The 18,337-nt window shown below is 33.7% G+C and overlaps 1 protein-coding gene across 1 annotated transcript; it reads left to right on the plus strand.

The window, feature by feature from the left end:
- Positions 1–1,407: 1,407 nt before the first annotated feature.
- On the plus strand, positions 1,408–18,323 carry LOC125057301 (nose resistant to fluoxetine protein 6-like). The gene is made up of 13 exons (XM_047660915.1): positions 1,408–1,528; positions 4,017–4,156; positions 6,139–6,439; positions 6,575–6,686; positions 8,801–8,885; positions 9,664–9,827; positions 10,748–10,826; positions 12,540–12,643; positions 13,283–13,453; positions 14,862–15,012; positions 15,783–15,969; positions 16,915–17,054; positions 17,256–18,323. Exons 1-13 carry the CDS (start codon positions 1,465–1,467, stop codon positions 18,225–18,227), a joined length of 2,670 nt encoding a protein of 889 aa, XP_047516871.1. The 5' UTR covers positions 1,408–1,464; the 3' UTR covers positions 18,228–18,323.
- Positions 18,324–18,337: the final 14 nt, after the last annotated feature.

Consider the following 18,337-nt stretch of genomic DNA (forward strand, 5'->3'; position numbering starts at 1 on the left):
TGGTGAAGAATGGGAAAGAAATACCATAAACTCTTTTAAAATAATTTTTACAATATTTTGTATACATTGATATGATAATTATATGTGAAGACCATGTACCTTAAATAAAAAAAACTTCTATACTTAAATGAAATAAGCGCAAGCGCATTCCTATAAACAACAATGCAGCAGCTAACTAAAATATTATGTAGATACATGGTGCTCACATATTCACAAATATTGCAACTATAGATTTTACATTATTCTTTATAAAAAAAGAAATAATGAACATACAGTCACACAATGTGTGAATTAGATCAAAGTTGTTTTCTTTTTCAAAAACCTATATGATTAGATTAGCAACCAGTTGATTTTGTCTAGTTTGATTGTTGAAGCAGGACCATAATGGTCGTAATTTGCAGGCATTTTTATCTTGAATATAATCCTCTAATGTGTAATATGATTGTCTACAAAGTGTATTTTTAATAAAAGTTTTAAATTTTCTTTCGTTTAAGATGTTTAAAAGTTTTTTAAAGATGTTTGTACTTTAGCTAATTAGGAAGACAGTTGAGCAATTTGATCTTTATTTCTGGAATTAATATTATGTCTAACACTTCTTTCACTAAAAAGGTGTGAATTCTTCCTAATATTTCATAAATGACAAGGCACTGTCATAATATTTTTTTTTAATATTTCCATAAGAGATTCGCGACGACGCGACGTACAGCCAGCTGACTGCTGAGCTCAGCCGTCCCGCAAGAGATGTTATGGGTCATCCCTAGGAAAACTGTTAGTCTAGTTGACAAGTTGAAAATGGTACAAAATAGAGATACTGCTCTTAAAATTATGTGCGATAGCTCATTGGATCCGGAATGACGTCTAGAAAAATGTGCCAAAAGCGTGTATTAGCACATAAAAAATTGCAAAAGTTATAAACAATTAAAAATGAAAAAAATGGCATTTCGTTTTTTGCCAATATTTAATAAACTATTAATATTTAAGAAATTTCAAAGGTTCGGAAAGAGGAGGAAATTTCCAATAAAAAACTCCTAACTCCCGAAACTCTATCTAAATTAATAAGTACAAAGTAACCAACGTTTTTTCACACATATTATTAATTTCCTGAACAATTGTTTTATATATTAAATATTATACATATAATATTAACTCATTTAAAAAGAAATTATTTAATAATGGACCGACAAAGACCCCGAATGAAAAAACAAAATACAAATACGAATAATATCAATGGTCGATGGCACGTGTATTTACGTTGACTCAATTACGCTATTTAAGTTTCAGTTTCATTTTAATTTTTATGCGAGATAACTATGTAAGGCACGTTTTTAATTATTTACGTAACAATCAAGTGTAAAGCCTAACCGCACTTCCTCGAATTGTCTAAGGGACGAGCCGTAAGACAAATTACACCAGAAAGAAGTCGGATCTGAATGACTGCACACTTATTGTTGTGAATATTTTGAAATGAAATACTTTATTATATTATTAGTGGTGCATTTATGTAATGCAGTTATTTATAAGCTCAATGGTAAGTTCTATTTTATTATTTTTAAATGACTATTACGTTTATTATTCAGCAAATACCGCTAATTTAAAAAATCTAATATTATTATTTTTTAAATTATTTAGTTTAATTTTTAAAAATTAATTGTGTAGTATTTACAATATTGTTAACCTACATAGTATAATAATAATCAAAATATATAATTATTTATAGTTAAAAATTAGTAAATAGTAAATTAAAACAAATTTAAAAAGTTTGGTCCCTGTGGCAGTAGGTATACCTTTAACGCTGGCAGCAATTCCTTGCTGTATTGCGATACTTATTCGTTGAGCGAGGAAAGCACCAGCTCTGGGGTTACCGGAAGTATCTACCAGGCGCCAACTTAAATCTTAAATAAACGCCTGTGCACTTGAACCCCACGACCCAAGAGTCTCAACTCCAAACGGAACAAAATCGAAGTTGGAGGAAAGATTTATATTTGAGCCGCTTGTTATTTTCTGCCTGCTCTGCGGCCGACCCAGCTTTTTTGCTTGTCCGAGGGAGGTGAGACGGGTGGCATGACAAGTGGCATCCTATACCAAAGCCCGTCCCATCCTCCAAGGGATCATTGTCTGTAGCAATGCCTGTTGGCTACAAAAGCGGAGGGTAATGGCAATGCGAAGCGATTCAGGGTCTAAACGGGTGCCAGTGTTTGGCGAAGGATAAGCATTAAGCCACCGGCTTCCCTAGACTCCACTTCCACCAACCTGGCGCTGTCTAAAAATAGAAAAGATGAATTTGTTTTAAAATAAATTATTGTTAAAAAATAGCAGATAAAAAATTGCGGAATATAACTCGCATAACAAAAAATAAAGATAACAATGTTTAGGGTTTAATTGTACCCAACAAAAAATCATGTATCTTGGTAATAAGTAAACAATATAAAATAAACATACTTCATAAACCTTTTTTTACAGAAGATATGAATTAATAATTAATTATATCTCACATAAAAACTTAAGTGGAACCAAAAAATTTTCGTAATCTATAAATATATTTTTTATTAAATGTAATGTCTATGACAACTCCGTCCAGTATGCCAATAGAGATTTCAAAAAAAAACATGCAATTCCATGAAAACTTTTATTATTGATATATACGTGATTCAATCATTTTTAATTAGAATCGCTTATCTCACACTGTCATAAAGACGTGCTCTGGTCATAAAAGGTTGCTTGTATGAAAAATTCTAGTTAATGTTTAAACATGACAGATATTCAATAGATAACATCATTAGACATTGGCAATTGTAATCGTAATCATAAAATTAATTCTACGTCATTCTATATGGATACTTTAAGATCGGCTTAATTTTTTTTTTGTGATCATCTAATGGTCTTTTTGTAAGTGGGCATTTATTTTAAATATTTTATAACAAATACTGCCTAGGTTATGCAGAAAACACAGTTTTGTCTCACGCAGCCCGGACACAATTAAAAAAATTATAAAGAATATCCATAGCGCTAAACAACCTGCATAATAAGCACACCTCACGTACACGCCCTCATGTACATACCCTCACTTTCGCACCATCACACAACAGAGCGGAATTAGATTAATAGATTAGATAATTACTTAGTTAGATGTTATTAAATATTTTTTATAGATTTTTTCCTTTCTTAAACGTTTGAATCTTTTTCTCTATATTACCTATGTATTCCATATTTGGCTATATCTTTATTATAATGGCTGTTTGTTAAATATAATTTATAGCTCTTATCTTGCCTCTTACTATATTAATAATAGTATTGGTGAAGGCAGATCTTTTGGAATAGTATTGTCCAAATACTCCGTTGACTTCTCGTTATGTAACTGGTGCAACATTCTATTATCAAGTCATTGTCAAAAACATTATCGAAGGTTTTCGCTTTATTTTTAATTATATAATTAACACTATAAATAATTGTTATTAGCATTGTCAATAGTTAAATACAAAAAAATACTATTGTAAAATTGTACATAGTTCAAAAAATTCAACCCAATTGTCTTTGTCAGATTTTTTTTTGACTTTGATTGGTACGTTCTCAACCGTAACCCGTGATAAGGCATGGAGGTGAGATATTTATATATTTATTAGTAGGTGACCAGCTCCGTGTGCCTGATATACGACACCTTCATCTTGTAATGTTAATCACGAACATAAAGACAAAAACCGATTGACGCAAGGTCAATGTTGGAACGATGACTTTAAGTTTGAGGAGCGCACGCTTCTTCACTGCTCAGCCCTGCGAAAACCGCTGTGTGAGTTCAGAATCGCAGGGCAGTACGCTTATGACAAAATTTCCGGGCTGTCGTATGGCGGTCGCATCAATCTTTGCCTACAAGAGTCTCAAAGAGCACTTGCAGAACCTCTTTCACACAACAATTTATTAACCAGACAAACTAGATTGCTTAGGCCATGACAAAATGAAATCTGTAGTTTTAAATGTGCAGTTTAACTTGTAAATAACCATGGTGATAATTGTATTTTCAGATACTGAGTTAGATCGATTTCCTCCTGTATACTATCTGGATGACTATGACAAATGCCTACGCAAACCAAATGCTGTTTACTGCACTGTTGATGCCAATCTGGTGTCGGATACACCTAGTGATTTACTTACTATTATTCAGGTAGATACTAATTCATTCAGCGCTTTTTTTTTCTTTTTAAAAGTTGAATATTTGTTGTGTCTAAAATATTATAAATGATATATTATTTACAAAAAAATTATAAACAAAAGGCATAAAATGTATTAATTTAACGCTTGTAAAACTTTACAACAATTATTTATAAAGTTTAGATTTGAAGAGATTTCTAATAATAGTCTAGTCGACAAGTTGAAAATGGTACAAAATAGAGATACTGCTCTTAAAATTATGTGCGATAGCTCATTGGATCCGGAATGACGTCTAGAAAAATGTGCCAAAAGCGTGTATTAGCACATAAAAATTGCAAAAGTTATAAACAATTAAAGATGAAAAAAAAATGGCATTTCGTTTTTTGCCAATATTTACTAAACTATTAATATTTAAGAAATTTCAAAGATTCTGAAAGAGGAGGAAATTTCCAATAAAAAACTTCTAACTCCCGGAACTCTATCTCCATTATTTATAATTTTAATTTAACGCTAAAAATAGGTTTGCGCGTGACATTTTAGGATGCGCGCGTGGCGTCAAAAGCGAGTACGGCACATTAATTAATTTATTTAAGGTATTGAATTTTTTTTTTTAATTTAAAAAAATTATGGTGTATTTTGAACACTATTCCTATCATCTATCACTATCATCTTTTTAGTGAAAGAAGTGTTAGACATATAGTAATTCTTGAAATAAAGATCAAATTGCTCAATTGTCTTGAAATTAGCTATAGTACAAACATCTTTAATGGGGTACTGTGTTAAATGTTACAACAAAATACCTTGTGACATATTAAAACTAAACGAAAGAAAATTTAAAACTTTTATTAAAAATACACTTTATAAACAATTAAAGATGAAAAAAAAAATGGCATTTCGTTTTTTGCCAATATTTAATAAACTATTAATATTTAAGAAATTTCAAAGATTCTGAAAGAGGAGGAAATTTCCAATAAAAAACTTCTAACTCCCGGAACTCTATCTCCATTATTTATAATTTTAATTTAACGCTAAAAATAGGTTTGCGCGTGACATTTTAGGATGCGCGCGTGGCGTCAAAAGCGAGTACGGCACATTAATTAATTTATTTAAGGTATTGAATTTTTTTTTTTAATTTAAAAAAATTATGGTGTATTTTGAACACTATTCCTATCATCTATCACTATCATCTTTTTAGTGAAAGAAGTGTTAGACATATAGTAATTCTTGAAATAAAGATCAAATTGCTCAATTGTCTTGAAATTAGCTATAGTACAAACATCTTTAATGGGGTACTGTGTTAAATGTTACAACAAAATACCTTGTGACATATTAAAACTAAACGAAAGAAAATTTAAAACTTTTATTAAAAATACACTTTATAAACAATTAAAGATGAAAAAAAAAATGGCATTTCGTTTTTTGCCAATATTTAATAAACTATTAATATTTAAGAAATTTCAAAAAAAGATTCTGAAAGAGGAATTTCCAATAAAAAACTCCTTACTCCCGGAACTCTATCTCCATTATTTATAATTTTAATTTAACGCTGAAAATAGGTCTGTGCGTGACATTTTTAGGATGCGCGTGTGGCATCAAAAGCGAGTACGGCACATTAATTAATTTATTTAAGGTATTGAATTTAATTAATGTTTTTATGTCCTAATACACGCTTTTGGCACATTTTTCTAGACGTCATTCCGGATCCAATGAGCTATCGCACATAATTTTAAGAGCAGTATCTCTATTTTGTACCATTTTCAAATTGTCGACTAGACTATAATATTAAAGAATGAATATCTAATACTCGATCATACGGTAAAGAAAAACATAAGGAAACCGGCGTGTCACAAATCCAAAAATCGACGATATGTGTGCCATGTGTCAGAATGCTGATCGCCAAATAAAAATTATCAAGGGAACGCATGCAATCTAACGCCAAGACCCATTTAGAGTTGTAACTCCCTTGGATTATTATTTATAATTGTGTATTTACAGGAATATTCCCAACATCGAAATATTCATTTTAATCACTCATATATAACATACGGGATTTGCCTTACATCAACATGTAATAACTATACAAATTTGGACCGAAAACAGAACCTTGAGAAATGCCTTAACGAAACACTTTTGAAGGATTATTCACTTAAAGCAAGAGTTAGAGAGCTATCTTGCGCTAAACGCGATGAATTTCAAGTGGACGCGTTAGATATAGTCGCTGCATTCATATTTTTCAGTATATTATTCATGAATGTCATAGGAACCGTGAATGATGTATTTACAAAGGAACATTCTGGTACGTGATTATACTTGTTTTAAAAATCGGAAATTAGCTGGTTTTATAATATTTTTGAAATAATATATATGTAATTCTTTTTTAACTTTCTGAAGAAAATATAGAATTTTGATGTGAAAATTATGTCACTTTCAGGTTTTAGTTTATTGAGATGTTTCTCGATTCGTAGAAATTGGAATAAATTAGTTGATACCAGCGAAAAGAATGCGTCGCTACAAAATAGATTGAAGTGCCTTGATGGATTAAGGTAAGACGGAAATATAAAATGCTCTTGATATTTTACAAAATAACATTTTATCTTCATGTGTTACGAACATATAATCGTACAGTAAAAAGAGATGGATCAAAACAGGATCGCCTACTTGCCTAGTGGATTGTGAGATTAAGACCTACAACGCACTAGCGGCTGGCCGCAATGCGGTGTGCCGCTGCGGCGGGCCGCACATCGATTATTACATGAAACCGCACGATAACAACGCACTGACTTGCGGTCAACCGTCAACCGCTCCGGTTGATCTGGAGCTGCGGCGAGCCGCACCGGTTGAATGATGCGGCGCGCCGCGTCCCTCCACGCACTTGGCGCGGTTAGCCGTAAATACCACGTCCTACCCGCCTCAGTCATCGCTTGTTTCTTGCGCTAGACACTACGCAGAGATTTTTTGACGATATTTTCTACGATTATATAAATAAACAACTGACGCAACTTTTTCAACGTCCACCATGCGCAATATTTCAAGAAGCACTGACGAGTGACGATTGCGGCAGACCGCAATAGGACCGCAATAGGGACGGTTAGCCGGAATACGGCATGCCGCTACGGCAGACCGTATATACTGCGGCCTACCGCAGCGGCACACCGCATCACGGCCAGCCGCTAGTGCGTTGTAGGCCTAAGACCTACAACGCACTAGCGGCTCGCCGCAATGCGGTGTGCCGCTGCGGCGGGCCGCACATCGATTATTACATGAAACCGCACGATAACAACGCACTGACTTGCGGTCAACCGTCAACCGCTCCGGTTGATCTGGAGCTGCGGCGAGCCGCACCGGTTCAATGATGCGGCGCGCCGCGTCCCCTCCACGCACTCGTCGCGGTTAGCCGTCCTACCTACGTCGTCACATATAATTATTTAACAAATGTAAACAAAATATTGTAAACCTATTTTAAAAGAGTAAAAAATAAAAAAATAAAATATGTTTATTATGGAACATAAGATACATGTATCACTTATTCCACGTCATTAAATTTGAATTTGTAATATTTCAAGAACGACAAGCACTGTCGAGTGACGATTGCGGCAGACCGCAATAGGGACGGTTAGCCGGAATACGGCATGCCGCTACGGCAGACCGTATATACTGCGGCCTGCCGCAGCGGCACACCGCATCACGGCCAGCCGCTAGTGCGTTGTAGGCCTTATAAATAGCGCGAACTACCACCTATGCCAAATCCAATACATTGTTAAATGATGTACGGAAGTCAGACTAAGCGTTTAGATTCGTTTAATTAACTTAATCTTACCTGAGATTGTTAAAAAACGTGCACAAGTTTGAGTCCAAACCTGTAGCATATATACTCTTCAAAAGATACTAAATAAAATAAAATAAATAATTAATCTTTAAGCTCATCAGAGTAGATTAGGAGCATAAGCATATTCCAGATTCATAATCGGTCCTTTCATTTAGAAACGAATACCACAGACAGTTTTTTTTGGGTCGGGGATTTAAAAAGAAGCATAAACTGACTGTCTATGAAAATATTGCTTGCGGCGGCCTCCATGCGTTTCTCTCCCTAAAATATCGCGAGAGGGCCGATGGCTGGCCATGCATCATACTCGTGAACGGGTGTTACTTGTGGTGACTGATCGGACTTGAATACAAATTCAATTATAATTCAAGTATTCGGTGATGTTAGTTATGTCGTCTACGTATTTGTGTGTTGTTCCCACGAGAATGTAAATGCGTGCTCCCATTTCACCATGCCTCCTGCTGATAGAGGACAAATCTATGTTTTTTTTTCGTTTAAATTATATATATATATATATATATAATTTATATATATTTTATTATTATAGTTAATGACTTAAAGATGTCATGTAAACATGGTGTAATGGTTGCAGCTCCTTACAAATATTTTGTAAAACAAAAAGTTGGTGATTAAAAAGAGTGGCGGAGAGATTATTGCCAGTTCTTCTCGTCCGTTCTACGCCCTTGATTTGAGAACTGGCAGTAAATGTAAATTTAAAATCATTAAATATGTATTTCTGTATTGACGTTCATAAGTGTACCTACATTGTGTTACCTAAAGTAATCAATGATTTTAAATTGAATTGAATATTTACAAAATGTATTTATTTTTCAGGACAATCCTTCTAATAGCAATATTGATTGGTCATGCTTTTATCACAAGTTTAGTAAAAGTTTCCAACACATCCGTGGTAGAGAAGGTAATATATTATATAAATAGTTATACAATTTATGAATAGTTTAAGGTATATTCTTCTTACTTTTGAGGTAAAGAATAAATGTCTTTATATAATTGCTTTACGGGAGTGCAATAAACAAATATTTCATAAAACATATGTTCATTACAATATGTTACATATGTACATTGTACAATGTACATAAGTGACAGAAATAACCCGGAATTTATTACATTATCTTTTATCGTCGAGTTTAAACTAACTGTTGTGGTCTGTGGCAGAATGACCAGCGCTGTGGAACACGTCTGCTCCACAGCATAATGCTCTCCCAGGGCCAGTTACTACCACTTCACACATTCATTCATTCATTACACACTCATACTCACTATCACACTATTTTCATAATTTTTTATTTTGTTCTTTTTGATTATTTGTTGTGTCTGTGTATGTCTATGTATGGCTGTCTGTTTGTATGTCAGTTTGTTAAATATGTATTATGAAGAATAATGAAATGACTTGCCTGGAAGCGAGCCGCTCGTTGCACCATGTTTTCTAAGTTTTATTTTTAGCATAAAGTGTTATAATCACATTTAATTTAAATCCTCCTCCGATAGCTTTCTCACTTGTGAGCGTTGTAATGTTCCCGATCCAGTTGTGATAACAACACTGCATCCATCTCTGACCTCCAGCTTGATGAATGGCGTTAGAGACTTGGTCCATCATCAGGTCCCCTGGTTTCATTCCTTCCATTACCCCTCATTTTTCAAGGGGCCGAGGAATTAATACGTCTTCTTTTTAATAGATTTTTGACTTCACACCAGTGCATTTTCTGTTGAATTTGCCGTTAACTATGTGTTGCTTCTTCTTTATATCAAGCTTTGTGCTTGCGTATAATTTGCAAACCAGTGACGACAACAACGAAACTTGGACATGTATTGGAAAACGAATCCTCAAACGATGGTGCAGGTAATTTACCTTATACATATATTATAATTAATAGATATAAGGTACATTGTTTAGTAGCCTTAAAGCCAATTGGAGAACTCGTCAATTTAATATGTATGTTATTACCAAATTAATAATAATCGGAGCTTCCACCTGCAAATAAATACCCATCACAAAGAATAAGTAAGGTGAAATTAAATTCATCAGGGATCAGAGTAGGTAGGTACGCCCGAGTACGAGTAAGAGGAGGAAATTTCCAATAAAAAAGTCCTAACTCCCGGAACTCTATCCCCATTATTTATAATTTGTAAATTTCCTCCTCTTTAACGAGCTTTTTTCAAAATTGCTTAAATTGTTAATATTTTTTGAGTTACAAAAAACGAAATATTTTTTTTTTTTTCATCTTATTTTGTTAATAACAATTACAATTTTTAACCTGCACCAAAATCCTTTAAAAACTTTCTAGAGGTGATTCCGAATCGAATGAGCCATCGCTCTTATTTTTGGACATTTATCTCTATTTTTCACGTTTTTGAACTTTTTGCAATTTTTACCTGCACCAAAATCCTTCAAAAACATTTTTCTGGAAGTGATTCCGAATCGAATGAGCCATCGCTCAAATTTTTAGGACTATCTCTCTCTTTTTTTCACGTTTTTGAACTTGTTGACTAGACTACCTGTTAGATGCCAATGAGAGGTGCCTGAACTGCTAGGTTGGTTTTTGCAGACGCAATTTGGAAAATTCTGCAAATTTTTAAACCCTGGGAATGAATAAGAGATGTCAAAGGGATTTTGAACTGTAATTTTAAATTTCCTAAGTCGCTGATGGTATGGGTGGATGGTATGGATGGATGGGTGCCTATGATATGTTTATCAAATTAATAATTATACTTCGATGTTTTAACTTTAAATCATGTTAATAATAACAATTTGAATCACAGATTAACACCTGCTTACGCCGTTGCCCTTTTGTTTATTATGACCTGGTACAGACATCAAGGAGATGGACCTTTTTGGATGGTTAGTAACATTCCTTTGTTTTAATTTATTATTTTTGAGGACAAGCGATCTCTGAACTGTTAGAATTCAACGCACAATGTGTTGAATTCCTGACGTAGCACTTGCTCATATATAAATAGCATAATTAGGTATCTATCTCTGATTTTGATATCAAGTCCAGATAGCGCGAACTAACTTTAGTATGCCGAAAATGTAATGGATTTCAGTCGGTAGTCATTCCCTCTATCTCGTCACTAAAGCTTAATATCGAATCTAAATTGTGTCAGGGCTGGAACAAGGACGGAATATACGAACATTCAAATATATAGTAGTATAGTATACGCAAATATTCCGCACATTCTAAATTTAAAATTACTGAAGCAGTTTTGGCCAGATGGCCCAATTTTTTCTTTGTCTTTAAAACCTGACGTATGTTCAAAATGAATTTACTACAGATAGTACCTTCATTCCATTTTACTCCACTGTCAGCAGCAGGTGGATCTTTTCTTCATCTCACGCACTAAATAGGTTACGCAATTTTTTGCCTATCTCTACTAAAATTTCTCTTGCTCATTCTCTTCTACTTTGTACTTTCGATTACGCTGATGTGCGTTATCCTGATTTAACTGATCTGCAGCTTGATAAGTTGGAGCGTTTACAAAATGTATGCATCAGATTCACATTCGGACTTCGTAAATTTGACCAAATGTCGAAGGTAGGAAGAAACCTCAACTGGTGACCATATGATTGCGACACAAGATGCACATTTTACAACTTCTCTATAATGTTCTTTATAATCCTAAAACTCCTAGTTACTTAAAGCAAAATTATATGTTCCTTTGTGGCGGTAGTTATGTTTTGCGTTCGTTTGACAGTCTAATTCTTGAAACTCCTACTCATAACACTGAATTCTATCACTCCTTTACTGTGCAAAGTATCTTGCTGGAACTCTTTACCTCTTGATATCAGACAAGCTCAGTCTTTAAATTTATTTAAAAATCTTCTTTTTGAGCTCTTATCTTCTGCCTCGTAATAAGTGTTAGTCAGTAAGATTAGCTTTTAATTTTTTATTAATACTTTAGTTAAGTTTAGTTTTAGTTAGTGTTACATGTTATTTTATGTTCTTTTCTGTTAATTATTAATGCACTTCTTGTACTTTACCCTCTGTAGTTGTTTCTTTTTTACTTTTCCATACTAGGGTTGCCTGGAAGAATTCGTTTGTTAGTGATAAGGACCGCCATTGCTTATAACTTATATAACCAGTTTTTTATATGTATGTTTAAGATAATGAAGTGTAAATAAATAAATAAATATATCAAATGATAGACTAGGTCTAGGTACTGGTGCCCCTAGGGAATCTTATGCTTACTATATGCTACAGCCTAACCTGGCTGGCGCACTTTTTTCATATAACAGGGGGCAAACGGGCAGGAGGCTCACCTCATGTTAAGTGATACCGCCGCCCATAGACACTTACATTGCCAGGGGGCTCGCAAGTGCGTTGCCAGCCTTTTAGGAATTGATACGCGCTTTTCTTGAAGTACCCAATTCCCAGTTCCATATAGTGTGTAATAATTATTTTCTTTCTTTCTTATGTAGGTAGGGAACTTGCGCGCACAGTGGCCGTAAACATATTGAATATGAGCCAAAAATCTGAGTTCAAAATTTTTTACGATTTTTATTTTTTTCTTTATAGATATGTGATTTTATTTTGAACATGAATACTCATTACAGAATATTTACAAGGACAGGATAGAACCATGTCGAAGTATCGGATGGTATAACATGCTATACGTAAATAATTTCGTCGATGGTTCAGTATGCATGGCGCACGGTTGGTATGTTATTTATGATTCTATTACATACCAGCAGGCTTACTACGTTATTTCAATATAGGTATCAAGATTAAAGGAAATAATTTAGTCTAAGTCCTAAGTTTGCCTTTAGCTTTAAAGAAATATTCATTAAAGAAATATTCTAAGGTTGGGACATCGGTATTGCCGATTTTAAGCCATTCGTAGTACGAATTTGAAATGAATGTGGTAAGTTGTATTAATTTAAGGATTTTAATTTAATAAAGTTTTCGTATTTAAGTCTCAAAATGTGTTAAGTTAACACGACAAGCAGGCGAAATATGTTTGAAAAATTCATGAATTTTTTCTATCTTAATACTTTATTAATGTATAAAATGATTTGGTCCGACAATCGTGAATTTAAGACTTTGCATTAAAAAAATGATAGGCGCTAAAAATAAGCCTTGCGGTAACAATTAATTCCCGAAATATTTTTCAAAATGAATCCAATTTCTACTCCTTATTTCTGTTGGTGACAATTTTATTTTATTTTTTTAAATTTAATCATAAGTCAAACTAAGTATAAAATAATAATGTCTGTATAAAATCTTATTTTTGGATTTTAAAATCTTATTAATTGGACGAACTTTTTCTAATTCACATTTTTTTTTGTAAAATTTTTAGGTATTTAGCAGCTGAAATGCAGTTACATCTTCTTGGACTTGTTGTATGCATCTTTTTCAAAGGCCTACCGAGAATACGTGTTCTAATTGTACTGTTTATTATTGGGTTACTCATACCAGGGGTACTCACCTACATTTATGACCTGGATATGCAGTTAACACCATCTGCCGAGTGGGTATTTTTATTTTGTTATTATAGTCCCATGAACACAGATACGCATTTTGGCTTTAAAGTAAACATATACACGCTCAAAACAATATTAATATTTTTTATCAGGCGTTATTTTTTACAAGTAAAATCTGTAGCTGCCTAGCTAGTCATAAGATTTTTATAGATGACACGTGTATATAAAATATAAAATTTATCTAATGTAGTGTTTGAGCGGCATATGGACTGAAAATTAAAAAATATATTTTAACTAAACTTTTACTTATTCTATTTATTAGTCTTATAAATTAGATTGATGTAAGTAGAAACAAAAGGGCATGAGCTCTTGCTTAGTAGGTATGTACTCAGTGTACTCATATATCAGAAGCGCTATATCCAAGACTCATAGCAGGTGTTTGGCCTTAATGCATTAAGAACTAACGATTACTAATTAGTTAGTTTAGATTATGTAGATCCAATTGGCACAAACATTTCTATGCTATGACTTTTTTTTTAACTTTTTTACTACTGCCGTGGTGCGACTGCTTTAAACAAGAGGTTTATGTGGGACGCGCTATTGTGCAAACCCACTAAAACCCTAAGGTGCCACCATAGACCAGAGCCTCATCCACTTCCAGACACGCAAAACGACTGTTGCGTCCGCTTCGGTCCGTCCACGCCCATTGTCAGTTTAGTGCCATGATACGTTGTAGCCATTGCGTAAATTAACTATATTAGTGTAACCTAATTTAGTGATTTATAAGTTATATTTATATAAGGCGAGTTACCTTCAGTCAAACTGTGTAAGCAGTTTTGCAAAGGTGTAACTTTTTAGTGAATATAGTATATTTCATTACGAGTGCGGAAAGCCTGTCATTGCAAAGAGTTCCGACAAATGTCTACCCGAGCCGAGGCGCACCCGAAGGTGAGGGTTGACAGTCCGAACAAGTTGCAATGATGGTTCCGCACGTGTACTGAACGGCTATTTTTAATACAGTTGCGAAAAAAATTAACAATTTAATAAAATATTAAAAACACAATAAACTCAACTAACTAATCATTTATTCCTTAAAAAAGTTATAATTCACATATGTACATTTAAATTGGTACAGTTTTTTTACGAACTGGGGAAGTTTTAGGTTGCATATTTACTGTTTGAGACAAACTATTATTAATTTCGTATGATTGTTCATGTATATTTAATATATAATATAACAAACAACTAAACTCGCAAAGAAAATTTTTGGAAAATGGTCTGTAATAAATTTAGCCATTACGTTTCCTATAAAACTTCAGCTTTTATTGTAACCAGTAATGTTCGATATTATTTAATGAACGACTATAAGTGCGGCTTTTAGATTACGGATTGATTATTACATATTACAATTACTATTATTTACCTTTATCCAAACTTAATTATATTGTATTTCAGGTTATTTCGCCAGTACTTCCTGCCAGACCCAACCTTTCGCCATGTGTATCGGCATAGTTTTACCAACATAGCATGCTATGTCATGGGTCTCGCAATGGGACTCCTGACATATAAATTGCAAAGGACGAATTTTGATATTCAGAATTATAAGGTAATAAAAACTATTATCATACACGTCAAACTCAAACTAACTTTATTTATATAGGTAACCAAGTACACTTATAAACGCCAACAAAAAGATTTTAATTGATTTTAAATTTACATTTTCTATCAGTTCGCAAGCCAAAGGCGTAGAGCCGGCAAGAAGAACTGGCAAGAAACTGGCCGCCACTCTTTTTCATCGCTGTGTTTTGAGTCTTATAAATTGTTTGTAAGGCAGCCACAAATATTTGAACTCGAGCAAATCAATTCCAAGGATTATGATAATTTAAATAACCGTCAAATTTATAAAAAAGCTTTATTGACATCATTTTCAATATTAAATTATTCAACAAAATCTGTTTAAATATCGCTAGAAACCTCTTTAACAGATATGCAGATGTATAATATTATTTACATATATCTTCGACTTTTTGCTTAACATTTTGATTGTGTACTTGATAAATGGTATTTCCATGTGTATTTCACCTAAACCAAAGACAAAATAAAATATCTGTTACATTCTTTTTCCCATGAAGCCTTTTCGGCTTTTGTGTTTAAGGTATAAATAAGAAAACTATCAGCAATCACAGAGCTTCACAGGTTCGCACAACTTTAGGATCACGCATTTTTTTATAAATAATAGGGGGGCAAACTAGCCTGCGGGTTGCCCAAAAAGGGCAGTCATCACAGCCCATAGAACGAATGACAAGACGAATGCGGTAATATAATAGTAGTAAATTTTTTATGAACTTTCAAAAATATCTAATTAATTTGTTTCAGAAATGGATTCCTCTATATTATTCAGCAATATTATTAAATACGGGCATTATGTATTCAGCATCGTTAAATTACCAGGAAAGACCCCGCTTGTCCATTACTACACGAGTGATTATGTCAGCAGTAATGAAACCGCTGCTGACCGCCAGCACTAGCGTCCTTGCTTTTGGTGCAATTTTTAAATATGAAAGTATGTAATCTCGCATATCTATCTATATATCTATAATGAAAATGGTCTTCGTTTGAGGCTCAATCACGAACCTAATCCACTGATCGTATCAACATGAAACTACCACCATTCGATGCGAAATTTTTCCTAGATGGTTTATGGCTATTTATTTTTCGAATTCTAATTTCTTCTTCGTTCCTTCATTTTTTTATTGCTGTTTTACTTTTATGAAAATTTATCCATACGGTCTTCACCGCGGAAACATTCGGGGAGGCTTCCTAGAACCTCTAAACGTCAACATCTGTTAAAAACTCGATTTTCGAAATATTTCAATTTTCTTAGCGGGAAGTTAAAAAGAAGAATAATAAAAATATGAAAAAAAATAAAATAATGAAACCTAAAATTTATTTTAATTCGTCCAGCAAAGCGGGCGCGAAACGGCTAGTGCTCTATAAATTGAATTTGGATTTTTTTTTTATAAAATCTCTTTAGTGATTTTCGTTAATTCTTCCGAAGTGTGTTATTTCCATATACACAATTCTTTATTCCAAACTTTCTATGGCCAACTTTCTTTTCAAACTAAAAATAACTTTATTCATATAGGTAAACAAGTACACTTACGTCAATAAAAAATATGTTTTTGCGTCATACAAATTGTTTGAACTGGAGCAAATCAATCCCAAGGATTAGGATCATTTAAATATTCGTACAATTTATAAAAAGCTTTATCAATTAATTTACGTTTAACAAAAGCTTTGAATTTATTCAGTGATAATTCTCTAATTTCACTTGGAGTTTGTTGTAAAAACGAATACAATTTCCATATAAGGAGTGGTTTATCTTCTGAAACCTAGTTGGTCGTTTTCTTTCTATATACTGTAAAAATAGGATCACTTTATTTCATATCTTCACAGTAATAACAAAGTCTATCTTTACGAACTGTTTTTAATTGTAATTTTCTTTTAGGAAGTCTCTGCGGTCTTCTTGAATGGCGAGGATGGACTGTGCTGAACAGACTTGGTTATTGTTGCTACTTAATTAATTTACCTTTTATAGATTATCTTCTTGGCTCTGAAGCTTTGATACGAACAGGATATATTGTGAAGGTGAGTAGTGAACATTAATTACCATATTAAACAAGGCTTTTGTTGACAAAGACAATGTTTTAGGACTTGACAACGCGTTTATAATCGGATAATTGACTCTATAATTATATTTGTATAAAAAAATATATAACAATAAAGTTATAAATTGGAAATTAATTTTACTTCCCATACCAGTCTTAAAAATAAAAAAACAAATTTCAGGTCACGGCGTCCTTTGGAATTGTCACCGTGACATTTACGCTGGCGCTATTTTTGTGGCTTCTTGTTGAAAACCCCTTTGCCCTAATAACAAATGAGTTCTTCAAACAACGAAAACACGTTGGGAATGGCTCAATTTCGAATAAAATGGGCAATGGACGGACTACTTTAAACAAAGTCGGCAATGGGACATCTTCGAACAATGTCGGCAATGGGACATCTTCGAACAATGTCGGCAATGGGACATTTTCAAACAATGTCGGTAATGGCACATCTTTAAACAAAGTCGGCAATGGGACATCTTCGAACAATGTCGGCAATAGGACATTTTCAAACAATGTCGGTAATAGCACATCTTTAAACAAAGTCGGCAATGGGACATCTTCAAACAAAGTCGGCAATGGGACATCTTCGAATAATGTCGGCAATGGGACATCTTCAAACATTGTCGGCAATGGGACATCTTCGAACAATGTCGGCAATGGGACATTTTTAAACAATGTCTGTAATGGCATATCTTCGAACATTGTCGGCAATGGGACATCTTCAAACATTGTCGGCAATGGGACATTTTCAAACAATGTCGGTAATGGCACATCTTTAAACAAAGTCGGCAATGGGACATCTTCAAACAAAGTCGGCAATGGGACATCTTCGAATAATGTCGGCAATGGGACATCTTCAAACATTGTCGGCAATGGGACATCTTCGAACAATGTCGGCAATGGGACATTTTTAAACAATGTCTGTAATGGCATATCTTCGAACATTGTCGGCAATGGGACATCTTCGAACAATGTCGGCAATGGGACATCTTCAAACAATGTCGGTAATGGCACATCTTTAAACAAAGTCGGCAATGGCACATCTTCGAACAATGTCGGCAATGGGACATCTTCGAACAATGTCGGCAATGATATATATTTATGTGACACAACGGTTAGCGGCAGTGCTTCTGACAAAAAAAATATATAGATGGAAATTGATTCAAGTACATAAAGTTAATTATTTATACCCTTTCTGCACGGCAGTGAGGCTGAACACCTACTTGCCTATCAGATTGACAAATGATCATGAAACAGATA

Source organism: Pieris napi, chromosome 16, assembly GCF_905475465.1.
Source record: "Pieris napi chromosome 16, ilPieNapi1.2, whole genome shotgun sequence".
NCBI lineage: Eukaryota > Metazoa > Arthropoda > Insecta > Lepidoptera > Pieridae > Pieris > Pieris napi.